The sequence below is a fragment of the Aethina tumida genome, chromosome 1, assembly GCF_024364675.1.
Source record: "Aethina tumida isolate Nest 87 chromosome 1, icAetTumi1.1, whole genome shotgun sequence".
Taxonomy (NCBI): domain Eukaryota; kingdom Metazoa; phylum Arthropoda; class Insecta; order Coleoptera; family Nitidulidae; genus Aethina; species Aethina tumida.
Window position 1 is genome coordinate 66,417,271 of NC_065435.1, and position 16,424 is coordinate 66,433,694.

General features: G+C 29.1%; 2 protein-coding genes across 4 annotated transcripts; one reads left to right on the forward strand and one right to left on the reverse strand.

Annotated features, from left to right (window-relative positions):
• The first annotated feature begins 865 nt into the window (after positions 1–865).
• LOC109608423 (uncharacterized) lies at positions 866–5,807 on the forward strand. 2 transcript variants are annotated; one of them, XM_020024850.2, is made up of 2 exons: positions 866–998; positions 4,179–5,807. In XM_020024850.2, exon 2 carries the CDS (start codon positions 4,214–4,216, stop codon positions 5,696–5,698), a length of 1,485 nt encoding a protein of 494 aa, XP_019880409.1. In that variant the 5' UTR covers positions 866–998; positions 4,179–4,213; the 3' UTR covers positions 5,699–5,807. The 2 variants fall into 2 exon arrangements, with proteins under 2 accessions (XP_019880409.1, XP_019880410.1); XM_020024851.2 differs by having other exon boundaries at positions 982–1,031.
• A 220-nt stretch (positions 5,808–6,027) lies between these two features.
• LOC109608383 (juvenile hormone esterase) lies at positions 6,028–12,524 on the reverse strand. Of its 2 annotated transcripts, none has more exons than XM_049961832.1 (10): positions 12,429–12,524; positions 8,683–8,817; positions 8,494–8,634; positions 8,282–8,438; positions 7,715–8,097; positions 7,358–7,529; positions 6,713–6,891; positions 6,488–6,641; positions 6,301–6,421; positions 6,028–6,250 (listed from the first exon to the last, which is right to left on the reverse strand). In XM_049961832.1, exons 1-10 carry the CDS (start codon positions 12,504–12,506, stop codon positions 6,070–6,072), a joined length of 1,701 nt encoding a protein of 566 aa, XP_049817789.1. In that variant the 5' UTR covers positions 12,507–12,524; the 3' UTR covers positions 6,028–6,069. The 2 variants fall into 2 exon arrangements, with proteins under 2 accessions (XP_049817789.1, XP_049817788.1); XM_049961831.1 differs by lacking the exon at positions 12,429–12,524 and adding an exon at positions 9,746–9,867.
• Between the last annotated feature and the right edge of the window lie 3,900 nt (positions 12,525–16,424).

Below are 16,424 nucleotides of genomic sequence, written 5' to 3' on the forward strand. Positions count from 1 at the left end.
TTGGTACTACATCTAAATATTTTCTCCCTTTCGTCTATGGGATCTCGACATCAAATTTTACAATGCCTGGATTAATAAGATTTCTTTGGAAAACAATTAATTAACACTTCTCATGTTTGATTTTAATCGTCTACTATTTAGAGCAATTTTGAATAAAATAGGTTCCGAAATGATAACGATTCTAATGCCTTACCAATCGAAATATCCAAATATCAATTCCACAATATATGGAACCACATTAATAACCAAATTCGACATATATTATATAAATTTAAATGAACTCCACGCAAAAAATCAAAAAGCAAAAGGATATTATACAAAGTATTAATTAAACTAAATGTTCTCATTTAGTTAATAAATAATTAAAGTTGCTATAATAATGACCATTATTCTACATATATCAATATTAATTGCTGTATGTCCTGTGAAAAATAATAGGCAACATAGCGAAACGAAATGATTCTTCACTTTTTAATATGTTGAACATTGTTCTTTGAATGTTAAAATAATTCAAAATAATTTAATCACGATAACCATAAGTAATTTGTTATCAGAATGAAAATAAGTAAAGGTTAGGTTATTCGAGATCGTGCAAAAGCACATGAAAAAGCTCACGTATTCAGTCCAAACAACCTCTATTTATATAATCGCATTTCGAAATTTTGTTGTAAAATCGTACTCACTTTGGTTGATGGCTCAACTGCTCAAAAATAAACATTAATATCTTGTTTGTTAGTTTAAAATATGAAAAGGAATAAATACGTATCCGCTAATGTTTTATTGTAATTTAAAATGAAAAAATATATAAATAAAATTAGACGCCAACAAAAATAAATGAGTCACAATTTTTTGTAATTTTCAATGTATTTCTTGGTCCGTTTATGTAACTATGGAAAGTATGTTTGGAGGAAATTGACGGAGAGAGCTGTCAATTTCATTTCCTCCCAATAGTCGTGTGTGCATGTCAGCGAACGCTCACCGTGGAAAGATTGCATTAGGTAAGTAGAAACGTTGTAGAAGAACAAATAGGGGTGAGTACTAATGAATCCAATGTTATGTAAGTTTTTCATTCATCATTTTGTTCATTATATTCATCCATATTTTAAGTTAGGTTAAGTTAAAATATGTCGAACATTTACATTTTTTTTATTTTATAATAGGGGGTAAGGAATATACATATGTATTTAAATGACTAAGAATGTCATTTCTATAAATAAATTCTTCTATGTTTACAAATCTGCTATATTTTGGTTTAATATAAACTCTTCCAGAAGAACTATTTAGCACTGACATATGTCATTGTCGAGTTCGAATTTTAGGATTTCAGTCTCTTTGAATAGTTACTTCAATTCAGTGGCGGTTCTTGAGGTTTGTCTGGTGAGGCACATTATACATAGAATAAAAAACAAAAAGAATATTGATGATGATCAATGCTTTTGTCACACAATTTTTTTTATACCAAATACCTTCACTACCCTTTCAAAATAAAAGACATGGCACTGCCTCACCTGCCTCATCTGAATAACCACCACTGCTCCAACTAAATTATTTTAGCATATTAATAATTCTGTCGATTTTTATTATTTTCAATTAACGTTTATTTCTATAGTTTCAATTGAATAAAAAGTTAAATAATGACATGTGCTTGTCGAAGCCCAAATTATTTCATCCGTAAGTACTAAATTTTTATTATAGCTTTAAAATATCCGCATTGGTAGTATAATTTTAATTGAACAATAACATGTATAATATGTACAGTTGCGGTATGCGGAATAAAAACCCGATAAAAAACCATAACCTATAAATTTGCATAGCTTTTGTAGATTGGATATTGTGGAAATGTTATTCTACTAATTCGGTACATGGATAGGTAAATGTTGGAAAATGGAACAAATATCAATTAAAACTTTCCAGTTTCAATGCGAATGAATATTAATGTTCCTGAGCTTGTATTTTTGTAAAGAGGTTTCGCAAATTGCCCGACTCTGTTAATAAACGCAATAAATAATCCCATTACTTTTGGTGTTGTTAAACGTTACGAATATTTGGAAAGCTGCAGCCCCATTCTATTTTTATTAGCATGAACGAACGTTATAGGGATATAAACTGTACAGTGTAGGCTAAATATAACAGATTATTATGGATATGTTAAAATATTTTAACAATTTCTTTCTTTTCAGTAATTTAATTATTTGCAACTAAGAATTTTTGTTTTCACAATCAATTTATTATACAGTTTGGCCTATTTGAAAGCGGAATTCCCTCATAAAATTTGTATCTCTTGTCTTTCAATCGTAAAGCATCAAAATATGTACTTATAAACAAAATCTCACGTTTTCTGGACCAAATCCAAAACCTATAGGCATGCAAATTGAAAAAATCATATTTGCAATATTTGTATTGCAAATCTAATGATCCCACACACCATCCCATCTCCAGAAATTGGTATATATTAAATTTCATAAAAAATATGCATATTTATAGAAAAATTGAAAATCATATTCTTTTTAGGAATGTATAGTTTTAATTAAGTAGTTTATGGAATAAACTATCAAAAATAGTACAAATTATCGTATTTTTTAACAATATTGGATTATTATACTAATAATAATATACTAATTATTCTATACTAACTGAAATATTTCAATATTTTGTGGCGAAAACTTTGGCTTCTATCACTGCTTGGCATCTTTCAGACATGGAATCTACAATGTGTCAACAGGAATTTCTTGTCACTGCTCCTGTATGGTTCTTGTTTGCTTTTGATGTTTTGTGGTTTAATACTAAGGCGCTCAACAGGATTTAGATTGGAGAATTAAAACGGCCACCAAGCACAATTAAGTTTTTCATTATAAACCACTTTTTAATAATTTTAGGCATGTGTTTGGGGTGGCTGTTGAAATATCTAACGACGTGGTATCTCTTCTCCGGTAGATCGAAACATTGTGTTCACCAGTATGTCCCTGTATTGAAAACGATCCACCCTTTCCTGGAATCAAGAGTCCAACTTTGAATCGAAAAAAGCAACTCCAAACCATAATGCTTCCGCTACCATGTTTAATCGAAGGAATTTGGTATTTAAAATAGTATCGTTGCACCACTAGCAGTCTCACAGATGTTCTACCATTCTACCCAAACAAATTAAACTTACTTTCGTCACTCCAATGGGAAATTTTCTACTTTTCCTGAATCCATGACAAGTAGGACGTTCTGTTTTTCTTTGATGCAATGGTTTTTTAGCTGCAACTCGGCCTTGTAGTCTCGCATCAATAAGACGATTTCCCACTGTTCTACTAACATCTATCTTTGAGGGAACTTTTTAAAATTTTGTCTATCTTGGGAGTAGATTTTCGTGGACTTCCTGGTTTGCGTGTCGATTTTCAACACTACCTTGAGTGCGGAAATTACATTACATTAAAATTTTAAGAATTTAAGTACATACAAATTTTCATGCTTTACAATTAACAAAAATGTTGGTTAAAATCGGACAAAATATACACATTTTATGAGGTTGTCCCGTTTTCAAAAGGGCCACACTATATGTAAAAAGAAAATGTTCAACTGTAAAACTTTTTTGTTACTCGCGTATAACAAAATTTTCTTGAATAATTTCCTAGTTTCGAGTCCGTTCCGCAAGCAAAATCGATAAGACCACGTTGTATATTAAAGGATGTACGAGGGGCACAGAGGTCAACACCGAACGGTCCCCCTGATCCCGAATCTAAAATCTTCCTCCCGAATAATATGACACAGGCCTCGCATATAAATATGCGGAACTGCCGTGCATACCGCAACAGAATCGTAATTAGCAGACGCCGTCGACCAATTTGAAGGGGGGGCATAACCTCGAATCAATTGCAACTTTAGATGCCAATCAAGCAAATTGCTAAACAAGCATGTAACTTGTGCACATGAATTTTCTATGGGTGCGCAACTAACAGACGTCTCATAACGTGAATAATTAGAATTTGATGCTGCCGAATATCTATCCTAATTACATTTCTCACTGTATCCAGATTTGTACTGTAGAAACATTCGTTTGGTTTGTTCATACATCAATTTAAGTTTTACCGTAATCTTTCACTCCAAACGGATTTGTAACTCTATTTAATGAGGAGATAGGTTGTCAAGAGGGTATTACATCATTACAGACACTAATTTCTTTATAAATTTTTCAGATTCAAGAAAAACTAAAACATTTCATAATTAACAAATGACAGACTCTGTCGGTGCTAGTGCAACTTCGAACGACGCGATGACATCAAACGTAACCCAAAACACTGCAGTTACCGAATCGGTCGACTATTCCCTGCAATCAAATATAATGCCTTTAGTGGTAGTGAAGATCGAAAAATGTGATATCGAAGATATGCCAGCTCCAAATATTGAAATTAATTCTATTAAACCGAAGGAGGAAGAAATAAAGGAGAAAAAAACATTGGGGGAGTCATTAATAATTTCGCATGAGGAGGATTTTGATATAAGTAATTCGATGGGAGAAAAAGTGCTAAAAAGCAATCAACAAAACATCTCAAAGGAAGATACATCCAAAGATACATCCGCAGAAATTAAGAACGAAACTGGTGATAAGACAGAAAAGCCAAAGCAAAACGTTGGTAATCCTAAATGTTTATGGGTTGCCAATATTTCTGATAAGGTTTCAGCTAAAATTTTAAAAAAACATTTTAGCGACCAAGGAAACGTAGTCTCCGCAAAAATTCTTACAAACGGCAAGTCCCTATTTGGCTATGTAATACTGGCTGATACCGAATCCGCTGCAAACTGTGCAAGATTTTTGAACAACACCATTCTTGAAGGAGATCGAATCTCGGTAACTAAAACGAGACCGGATTGGCCCAAGAAACAACCATTGGAGCCTGGAAAAAAGTCTAGAGAAATAATTAAAACACGATTGACTAAAACTGAATCTAAAGAAAGCAAATGTAGTTTGACAAAAAAACATACATCTGATGATGAAAAGGGTGACGACCCCTCGAAGGGAGAAATAGATTGGCATGCGGAATATCAGAAATACAAATTTCATTATATAAAGACACACCGTCGACTATTAGAAGCTTGTAGAAGGAATGAAAGTTTGGAAAGAAAATGTGTAAGGTTAAGTGACTTTTTAAAAAGTTCTGACCAGAGGCTCAGAATTGAGAGAACAAGGTTTTTCAAAGAGAAGTTATTTTGGGAAAGAAAACATAATATAATATCAAAAAAACTGGAAGACGAGCGTAAGCTTATAAACAGAGAGTGGTTTGATATAAGACGATTGAGAGAAAATTTAACAGAGTCGAGAATAAACCGAAATAAATCGAGGAGCATTTCATCACACAGAACTTCACACCAAATTAAACGTTTTTCGGAGAAAAAGGGCGATGACGATAAGACGCCGCGTACGCCACCTCCGCCAAAAGTTAACGGGAAGAAAAGAAGTGTGGATTCGAGGAATCAAATTTATGATGGTAAAAAAGACAGGAGAAGTTCTCCGCTTACATATAGTTTTAACGATGTGAGCTCCCGCATTAAACAGGAGCATAGGTCGTCAAGTCAATGGTCATCTAATAATTACGACAACCAGTGGAGAATGTCTTCGGATGTGCATTCTGGACGATATCAATATCAAGATACCTCATATAACCACCATTATTACAGGTCAAATGATTACATGAAATATGATTCTAGAAAATATTAGAAGTGTTGTTGTGTATACCTTTAGATTTATTTCATTTTCTTCAGTTATCCATAGAGTATATTTTTTAGGCAATTAATTTAAATTTATGTGAATACAGTTTTTTTTTGTATGCAGGTTCCTCTTGCTTTTTGCAAATAAATTAGTTTCTTAATTTATACAAATTGTTTGATTTTTCCTACTGTCAACTCAAAAAAATGCCTATATCTCTCTTAAAATAGCAATTGGTCAACAAAGTACATTCTTACTACAAGTGTACATTATTAAATATAGCTTTTGCGTGTAGCTTATAGTTAAGAGTTTTACTTATAAAATATATTTTATAAATAAAATTGCAGAAAAAATAAATAATTTATTATATTAAAAACTAATTTCTAAAAAGTCATATATGGTCTTCGACCAAATTTTCTAAACATTTCTTCCCAAAAAGTAACATATTCATCTCTATATTTATCCTCTATGGTCAATTCTTTATCCACTTTTAAAAATACAATTTTTGAAACCGTAGGCCATATTATATTTTGCAAGAGTGGATCTGCCCTCGGAGTAGGATTTCTGAAATAAATATATTATATTTAACTCAAACTAGAATTATATGTACGTACCCATATTTTGCAAAATTGGACCACATTTTCACCATTCTATTGGATACTAATAAATCATGTCCCCTCAATGGTACATCTGTTCTGTTCCACAAATACCACAGTTCTTCAGAATGAGAGACCCCTAAAAAACAAAATTTTAAATACAAAATTGGCATCTGTATCTAGTGTATAAAAAAATGCATGTTACCTTTGTTTCCTGGTTCCCTTTCCTCAGCATCATCTATGCCATTGGCTGCATATTCACCTTCGTATGTAAATATATAGAAATACAAAGGTACATATTTCGATAACAACTCAGCTGTTTTTCTAATTGGTCTATAGAACACATCATCACTAAAAAACTAAAAGGAAAACATAACCATCAAGTATTTAAACATAAAACAAATAAAATATACGTATTCGTAATACTTACATCAGAGAGTTCCTGGAATGTGCCAGTAGTCATTGTATTGCCAGTAAAATATCTTGTTAGTACTGATAATCCAAAGATGCGATTCTCAAAAAAAGATTTTGTTTTTAAATTTGGCATAGCTAAGAGACCAGGAGATGAATCATAGAGAAGATTTAAAATTGGCTTTAGCAAATTAAGAACTAAAATAATAATCTTACTTGTGATTTTCTTTAAAGTGTATTAAATACAGGATGTCATCGAAAATTCTGAATACAATTCTACCACCAATTCTCAAGGTGAAAAGCTGGCAATTACGGATATACAGAACATTATAAAACTTGGTATACGGGGATTTTTAGGATGAATAATTCAAATGTGTTAACAAATTTGATGTAGACCATTTGCAAATCGTCCTTTTTATATTTGTCTACAAGTTGTGTTTAAAACAAATCTACCCCGTTAATTTTAAATGTTAACGGAATCTTGAAAACGTCTCGTGAAAACTAGAAAATACACGCTTTGACATCCACATTGCCGTAATTGTCAACTTTTGTACTAAGATAAGGTAAATCGACCTATTTTCACCTCGAGAATTTGTGGTAGAATTCTGTATAAACCTTTAGGGGACACCCTACCCTGTATGATTACTTCTTAAACATTACTTACAATATTTAAAAGCATAACCTTCTTGAGAATTCAAGCCAATTATAACAGGTACCCTGCTAAAATTTCCACTGTTAAGCATTTCGTAGCTGAAATCTGTAAGAAATGCTCTTTTATGTCGAGGCTCGATGGTAGGACTAAATGGAATGCCATATTTTCTAAACGGCAGAAAATTCTGAAAGGAAAGAATTTAATCGTATCAAATGAACATTATTAAAATAATGATGAGAATGTTTGAAGGAAAATAGTTGGTTATCTAAAAGGTAATTCCAACTTTGACGATTGTTACACAATTATTCTTTATATATTTTTAAACATTGTTTCATACATACATATTTTTAAAAATGTACGCATGCTTACAATTAAGGTAGTCATTTCTTGTGCGTTCTGTAATTTTTCCACATCCATTTTCCTCATTTGCTCAACAATTTCTTTGGGATTCTTGCTGTTTATTTGTAGTGCCTCGGCCATTTGATAAACCTTATCCAATGGATCAATTTGTAAAGCGAATGTACACAATGAGCTACCACTTTCGGCGATTGCTCTATGAAATAATCCTCTACTCAGTGGAGATTGGACGTGATACATCACTGATGCACCACCTGCACTTTGTCCAAACAGAGTGACGTTGTTCGGATTACCACCAAATCGTCTAATGTTTTTACTGACCCATTTCAATACCATGTTTTGATCTTTTAAGCCATAGTTGCCTGGTGTGTCCAATGTGTTTGTGCTAAGAAAACCTAGAGAATATGTTATGGGGAAATAAAGATAGAGTTTACACAAACACAAGTATCTGTTTCTAGGAAAAAGATAGAATACAGAGGGTCCCCTTGTATTGTTCCAAATTTATATGTCCCTAATATTCTACCTCTTTCTTCAAAACATCGCTCTTGTGTTTGTACCACATTTTTGTTAATAGTATACCGAATATTCCAATGCGGTAGTTGCATGTCACAATGACGACATCTTGGTTTAGTAGTCTTTCAGGTCCGAATCGCCGTTTCTCTGAGTTTCCTTCTATAAAAGCACCACCATGTATCCAAACCATGACGGGGAGATAGTTGCGGATCTTTCGAGGGTTCTAAATTAAAAGCATATTAATACAATACTTATTTTCACGATTACTCATTTCTTACTTCCGGCGTAAAAACATTTAAATATAAACAATCCTCAGAACCGGTTGTTGAAGTTTCGTTCCTAAATCTCAGTTCGATGCAATGCGAGGCCTCCATTGAAGCGTCTAAGACGCCAGTCCATTTACCGAATGGCTTTGGTGCCTAAAAGTTGTTATTAACTAAAAGTGTGTGTTTGAATTGGAAACTTACCCGAAATCTCAGTTCATTCAAAGGGGGTTTCGCGAAAGGAATGCCTTCATATGAGTAATATTTTCGATTATCCCGAAGGTAATTTGTTTTTCCTTGCAACACTCCATTTGAAGTTTCCACGAGGAGGTCGGGATTCTAAAAAATATGCATTGCGTAATAAAGGGCCATAGTTTTAGAAATATCGCTTAAGAAAGTAAATGCCATATTTTTTTTACAAATACATTAAAATTAAATGTTTATAAAATTAAACTGAAAATTTCTATCAGTATTTTAAATTTCTTCGGTATTAATGTTAATAATTTGGAATTAATATTATATATTATATATTTTTTTAATTTGACTAAGCTGAACCCAATAAAAGAAAGCTTGACTATAATGTTTTTGATATATAATAGTTATAAATTAATCCTTTGTAATTTGAATAAATTTTACGATTATTCTAAAACTGAATTTCTATTTTATAATACTTGTACTTTAGTTTGTAACACTAAATATATAATGCATTATGAAATAACACAGTAATGTACTCAAATATGACATGAGTTTTCAATTTAATATTAATTAACAAAAATAATACATACGTATATTAATAATTAGATAATGTAGGAAAAGAGGTTTTGTTTCATTTTAACATAGCTATGCATAGCTCTAATTGTATTATCATAATAATAAAACTAGTTAAGTTAAATTTGAATTATAATAGTCGCAATCAAACATATCAATTATAAATATATTTTCTTTATAATAATTATTTTCTATACATAAATAATGATGATACTACGTATACATCTAATTTTAATGAACAATTATAAATAAAATATTTATAAACCATCATAATAAATTAACAAATCATACGATATAATACCTTGATAAATATTGATTAAAAACCTATTTCACAAAAAATCGTTTTATAATATCAGTATAGTTTCATTGAAAGAACAAAACATTTAAATAATTATTTTAACGATGTATTTTAATAAAGTAAATTAAATTTAAGCAAATAAATATAAAAGCATTATGTGAACCAGTTTAAAAAATATATTTTTTCACTAACAATACTTACAGTATTTATATACTCAACAAATTGAATAAATGAATAAACACAGTTAAAGTAAATAATCAATAAGTGCACAGGAATAAACATGGTCGATATGAATTTTCCAATACTCAAATTTTGAATGTGAATTGTTTTCTGAAGATCTGACACAATAATAGTGCCATTCAAACGTAAAACATCATCAAAACCAAGTACAGTGGCCCTGAACCTTTTTATAGTAAAAATTCTAAAAATTAAAAATATTATGGGTATATTAGTACGTGTGTATGTACTAATTAAGTTAATGTGATGTACCGACACAGAAAAATAGAAATAAATTAACGTCAATTAGATATTGTCTGTAAACACTATTAAGTACATAACAATAAGTATGTTAACGAAAGTGGAAAATACATGTTACATTTTTTTTCAAAACTATGTCCTTTGTTTAAAAAAGATTTTTAAGGAAATTTTAATGTATTATTATATATAAACGGGACAGCTAAAACACGTGTACTTGTTTATACTAGTATGAACAATTTTTAACAAGGAAGGACGCTTAAATTGATGTAAACAGTATCTTGACCATAGGTTTTCCGTATCATAACATTATCAAAATATTTTTTAAATTAATATTTATAACTTTTGAAATTATTTCACTTCAATTTTGCACAAATATATAAATAACTATTAAAATTCTAAAAATATAATGTAATAATTGCTTTAAACAAACAATGGTCTGGTTTGAATTAAAAGCCCGGAACAAAAATTGTATTCAAAACATTACTTGACTGTGAAAAAAAATGGTAAAGCACTAACAAATTCGTAGTGGCTAATGACAGCCCAAAAGGCAAACAACATACATATTCCTAAACATGAAACATGAAATTTTAAATGAAAAATGCAAACAAATGTTTTTGTGAGGATTCTAAATTAAAAAAATGTACGTAGTAAATAAACTGTAAACTGAAGAAAACTGTCATTATAGTAATAATTATACTAATATTTATGTTATTAAGCATATTTCTGTTTAAATAAATTTGCAAATTTATTTGTCCTCTGGCCAGTTTTAATGAGGAAGATTCGAGACGCACAATCTTATTTTTTTTTTATTAAAATTCATTGTCATAAAGTCCTTGTAAAAATTCTAGGATGTCTTCATAATTAATTTACCAAATGAGACAAACTAATTTAAAGTAACTATTGTATTTATATTAGTTTTTATGAATCTTACAAGAGCTATCACAACCAACTTACTTAATTTAAGTACATGAAATTGTCATTATAAAAAATTGTTGATGAGTCAACATTTTAAACCTAATAACATGTTAATCGTAAATTTAGACTTTGAAATGTTAAGGATATTTATATTATGCTACATATTTACAAGTATAATGTTGTATATGTATAATTTTTGTAAATAATTAATAGTTTAAATATTGTTGTATTTTTAGTGAATTTTTTGATGCATTTTTTAAATGAATAGAATTTAAAAGAAACAATATTGTATTAATTTATTATCTTTTTTATAAATAATAAAATTTATATATCATATATAAATATATTTTATATGTTTTATAATTATTTCTTTTTTACTTCAATTAAAAAAATTATAGAATGGAAAAAATGTAAAACACTAAATTAAACAATATTTTATATAATATTTACTTTTTTATATTTATTTAAGCCAATTTACTAAATAATAAATTTGTATATATGTTTTTAATATATTTTTATATAAAATACTTTTTTACTGAAAAGAAAATATTATTTTAAGTAAAAATTTACAGGAGAAAAGAAATTTGAAACAATAATAAAATAATATTTTATATAAATGTTTTGTATTACTATTGTCAATCATGTTAAATTATTAATTTATTTAAATTTTTATTAATTTAAATAAATCATTTTTATTTTTTGAATATAATTGTAACAAAAAATTTATTATTTATTTATTTAATAATAAATATATTTTTATTAATTTTAATTTTATTTATTTATTTTTTTAATTATTTCAGTTAATGATTTATGGAATTATTTTATATTTAAAAATTTTTTATTTAAAAATTTATTTTAATGAAAAATTTAGCAAATAATAATAGATTACTGAATTAACAGAATTTGAAACAGTACATTAAACACTATTTTATAATATAAACCTCTATTAGAATATTAAATTATGAATTTATTTATATTTCTATTATTATTTATTACATAAAAATTTTTCTTATTTTTTAGAAAAAGAGAGAGAGAGAAATATTTTGTATTAATTTTTAATTAATCAAACAAATCAAATTATGAAATTATTGATTTATTTATTTTCATTCTTTTTTTAATAATAAATTCATAACTATTCACATTTTGATAAATGAAAGAAAGTGTTTCAAAAAAAAAAAAAACAGAATAGAGGAAAATTTGACAGAATAAATTGAACAATATTTTATTAAATTTTAAAGTAACATAATGTTAAATTATTGAATTATTCATTTATTTATTTTTTGTTTATAAATGAAAAATATTAAATATTTGAATGAAAAATTTATTGATTAAACAAAAATTTGGGATAGTAACTAAATTAAATTATTCTAATATATATTTAAATTGTTTATTATTATTACTTTATTGTTAATTTTTAAAAAACATATTTTATATCCGTGAAAATAATTTTTCTAAACAGTAATAAATTTAAATTAAACTACTATTTACTTACTATTTTACTCTGATGAATAAAATTCAAAGAACTAACAGCACTAAAACAAAATACAACCACTGTTATCAGAGAAAACATCGTTTTGTCCGTGCTTTTGAAAATTGCCTCTTGAACTTGAAAACGGTACTGATTGTAGAAATCAGCATGAACCGGTCGTCATTATTTTAACCCGGAAACATCTGAAATTCTGCTCACTGTCTAAATTTAAAATTACTGTTGCGTTAATGACCCTGAACGTAAACAAGAAGTAACAACAATTTATACAATATTGTCAATTATTTATTAAGATACTGTCTATATGAATAAATATATATCACATAAAGTCAATTATTTGTTTATAATGCTAACCAAAATTTTATATATTTAATTTGAACTAATGTAACCTAACATAACCTAGAATAACATAACCTAACTTAAGGTAGCCTAATTTAAATTCAGAAAACTAGTCTTACAAGAATGTCGAATTTCTGCTGAGCCTTTATTGCGGATTCGGTGTTAAAATATTTTCACAGTGCCCCAACAAAACAACAGGGCAAGTATAGAGAACAAAGTATTGCGAAACGTAATATTTAAGCTCGTGCATCGATCAGATTACGAGGAAAAGCTATTACAGACAAATAAGCGGTGTTTGAATGTAACGCAAAGTGTAAGTAACATTGTAGTGGCGGATTGTAATGAGAGAAAAGAGAATTTCTGGTCTAAGAGACAGTGATTTATGGCGGCCGTAAATGGCCTGATATATTACAAAAGGAACTGTTGGTCGGGCTGTTTTGTTTACGACGTAGTCGTGGAATAATGAACAATACCGGCTACGAAACTTTATTCAAAATGGGGGCCTCCCTAATCCGAGTTATTAAGATTATGTTTCCTACGAGCGCTCGTTATGGCGGTTGAATTAGTGCCGAAACTTTTAATCTCTTAGCCGACTCGAATTAACTAAGCGACAATAATTAATTTATAAATCAGGTGCTAAGTCGTAATCAAATATTACAATAAAAAATTTAGCTTCCCCTTAAAGCCAACACTTTCATATTTTTATTCAATTTTAAACGTTTTTTTATGTGAGTCACGCAATCCCCAAACAAGCTCACGTGAGCAATAAAATGGGTTATATTACAAGCCTATTATTGACGCTTTAATTGAAATTAGACATCAATAAATTCAATCATAATTTGCATTAATTAAAACAAATTCAGATTCTATATTGACATAAACATATTAATAATAACCTTCAGATGAGCGCATGTTTGTTTTTTACCTTAACATTAACAAGTCAAAGGCCTAAGGTTAATGAATCTCCGTTCAATATAATCAATAATTATTAGTCATTTAAAATGCTACATGCATTCAGTGTAATGCACTCTTATTTTTTATTTATTTTTTTTTTTTATATAAAATATCATAAATAATAATAACAATAAACTATTTGTCCATTTGTATGTTTGGAAATGGGTGAAAAACTTAAGTGCTTATATAACCAATTTAGAATAAAAAATTTAATTATAAAACAGTAAAAAATGTAAGGTTAAACGTGTGTTCACAAAACGCAACTTCCTCATACAACGTAATTTCTGAAAATGATGACTTGAAACACACAAGCAAGGCCTAGACATTACTTGCGAATCTTAAGCTGTAATAATTACTTTCATTAATTTATAACGTGGTATTAGATAGTATATATTAAAAGAGCGGGACGCTTCCATTAAATCAAATCATAATCTAAACTAATGATCAATCTTGGTTAGAGATAAACAAACCTTATTGGACAGTCTGAAGTTGTTTTGAGCAATTTTCCCGTTACTAAGAGGTATAAGGAAATAAAATATTTTAATGAAGACTTTGTTTTAAAAGACCATCACCACCACAATAACATCAACTTTAGAAGCAGTATTGTATTAACAAAATCTTATTTTTTACCATTTAACATTTATTTACTTACAAAATTTGATATTTTGAACCTCCCTTTAATGTCTAATATTTATACAAAGGTAGGAGGGTAATAGGTTGTAAATCCTGCAGTTAAACAAGGAGTAACTGTTTTATATTAAATTTCAATGAATATTTTGTGCGTAAGTTCCCCAGAGGCACTTTTAAGCGTGCCTCTTCACACAAATTATTTTTATAAGTAACTCTTAAATATTTCTATTTGGTTTCAACATTCACGTATACGCTTGAAGGTCGAGCTATTGTTTCAAGGGTAGGGGAGCTGAGGACTACCTTTAGCCAATGGGATAACTCTAAATACCGACACAAATGAAGTTCTCGAACATTCTTCGATTCTTCAGTTTCAAAAACTACTTGATCGTATGTGTTTCTGATGCATTTATTTGTGGAGGAGTTTTTAACTACTTTTTTATTTCCGTCAACCGGTCAAAATACAAAAGAATTTATCAACATAAGAACTCCCGTTGACATAGTGGTTCTTTTATTAAATATACTCAGTGACAAAGAAATTGTACCACCAAGAAGGGAGTGTTCAAATTTAATATTGTTTTTTAATAATTTTGTTAATAATGTGTTTGTCTATGTCACTCCCCAACACGTCTTGACATTGATTAAATGAAGTGGTCTATTTCCTCTTGAGGTCTTGACAACACCACTGTAGTAGTTGTCTTCGATGCTCAGCGGGCAGAGATATCTCAAGATGGGGCCGATAATGCTCCAGTCCAAAAAAACATGCCCTTGTTCTTCTAACCACTCATCAGCCAAAGATCCAGTTGTCGAAAATCGATCTCTGGAGGGCATAAGTCTTAGACGTCGATGTTAAACTACATCTTCCTAGATTCTGGACATCATCAAATCACGTTTGACAACATCTCAACAATAGTTGGTTTTGTGTTAGTGCGATTACCGATTTGTGGAAATAAAAAATGCGTCTCCAGTAGACCAATAATTCGACCTCTTTCAAATTCACTTAGCTGGTGATAAACTTCATGTACACGCACTCTAATCATTTTAATATTACTAAACTTCGATATCGGATCCAACCAACAGTTTAATTTTTTAAAATAACGAAAAAAACTAATAACATAATTTATTTGAATTGTGATAAAAAATAGGTTTTTTAAGAAAAAACCTATACCATTATCAATTTTAATCGTTTATTTCTTGCTATAACATCTATAATATGTTTTACCAAAAGAATATTAAATTTGAACACCCTCTTCTTGATGTTGCATTTTCTTTGTCACTGTACGAAAGCACTGATTATTAGAATTGTATGTTGTTAATTAAGCGTAAATAAAATTAAAATATTATTTTTGTTTTTTTATTTTTTGTTCTAAATATAATGTGTCTTACCAGTCTCAAACCTCACGAGTGAAATGTTAACATCAAGAAAGTCGTCAAAAATTACAGATCAACTACTTATGAGAAAATGAAATCACTAAACTGAAATAAAGAGGCTTCATGTGATCAAATGCAATTGCAATGCAGTTAAATTGGATAAGTATCCAATAAACATAAGTTAAGTGATAGTAACATAATTAGGCCAATTCTCTCCTTGATCGCAATGCAATAACTCCCTTATTGACCATTTTTTTTACGTGCGATGAAAAATGGGTTGTTATTATAATACTCGCGAAATAATACTGGTAAATCTTCCTGAACAGTACATTTTAATGGATCTCTGGAGGAGAATGCGACGGTCTAGTGGTCGCAAACTAATCAGACTCATGAGAAACTAACTCAAAGACAAGTTTCTTTAGTGAATTGGTGGTTTTCTACTTCATAATTATGTATGTCACAAAAAGCTTCAAAATGCTAAATGAAAAGATAGGAAATTCTACTGAGGACAAACAGAGGTTGATTTTGTATTTAGTTCCAAAGACTTAGATTTTTTTCTTCAGGCATAAATTTGCTCATAAAACGTTGTCAAAATATATTTAATTATAGTAGCAATTATTTTGATGAACACATTATATTAGTTTATGATATATTAATTAATCGTTAAAAACAGAAATTATTTTTTATCTAATATTTATCTAAAATTATTGT

Bases quoted from the DNA above. Each gene is read 5' to 3' on its own strand.
- LOC109608423 (XM_020024850.2), top strand. From the start codon at position 4,214: ATGACAGACTCTGTCGGTGCTAGTGCAACTTCGAACGACGCGATGACA.
- LOC109608383 (XM_049961831.1), bottom strand. From the start codon at position 9,826: ATGTTTATTCCTGTGCACTTATTGATTATTTACTTTAACTGTGTTTAT. The intron at 8,635-8,682 runs GTAAGTTTCCAA...AACAACTTTTAG, and splicing joins TGAATGAACTGAGATTTCGG to GCACCAAAGCCATTCGGTAA. The intron at 7,530-7,714 runs GTAAGCATGCGT...CTTTCCTTTCAG, and splicing joins AAGAAATGACTACCTTAATT to AATTTTCTGCCGTTTAGAAA.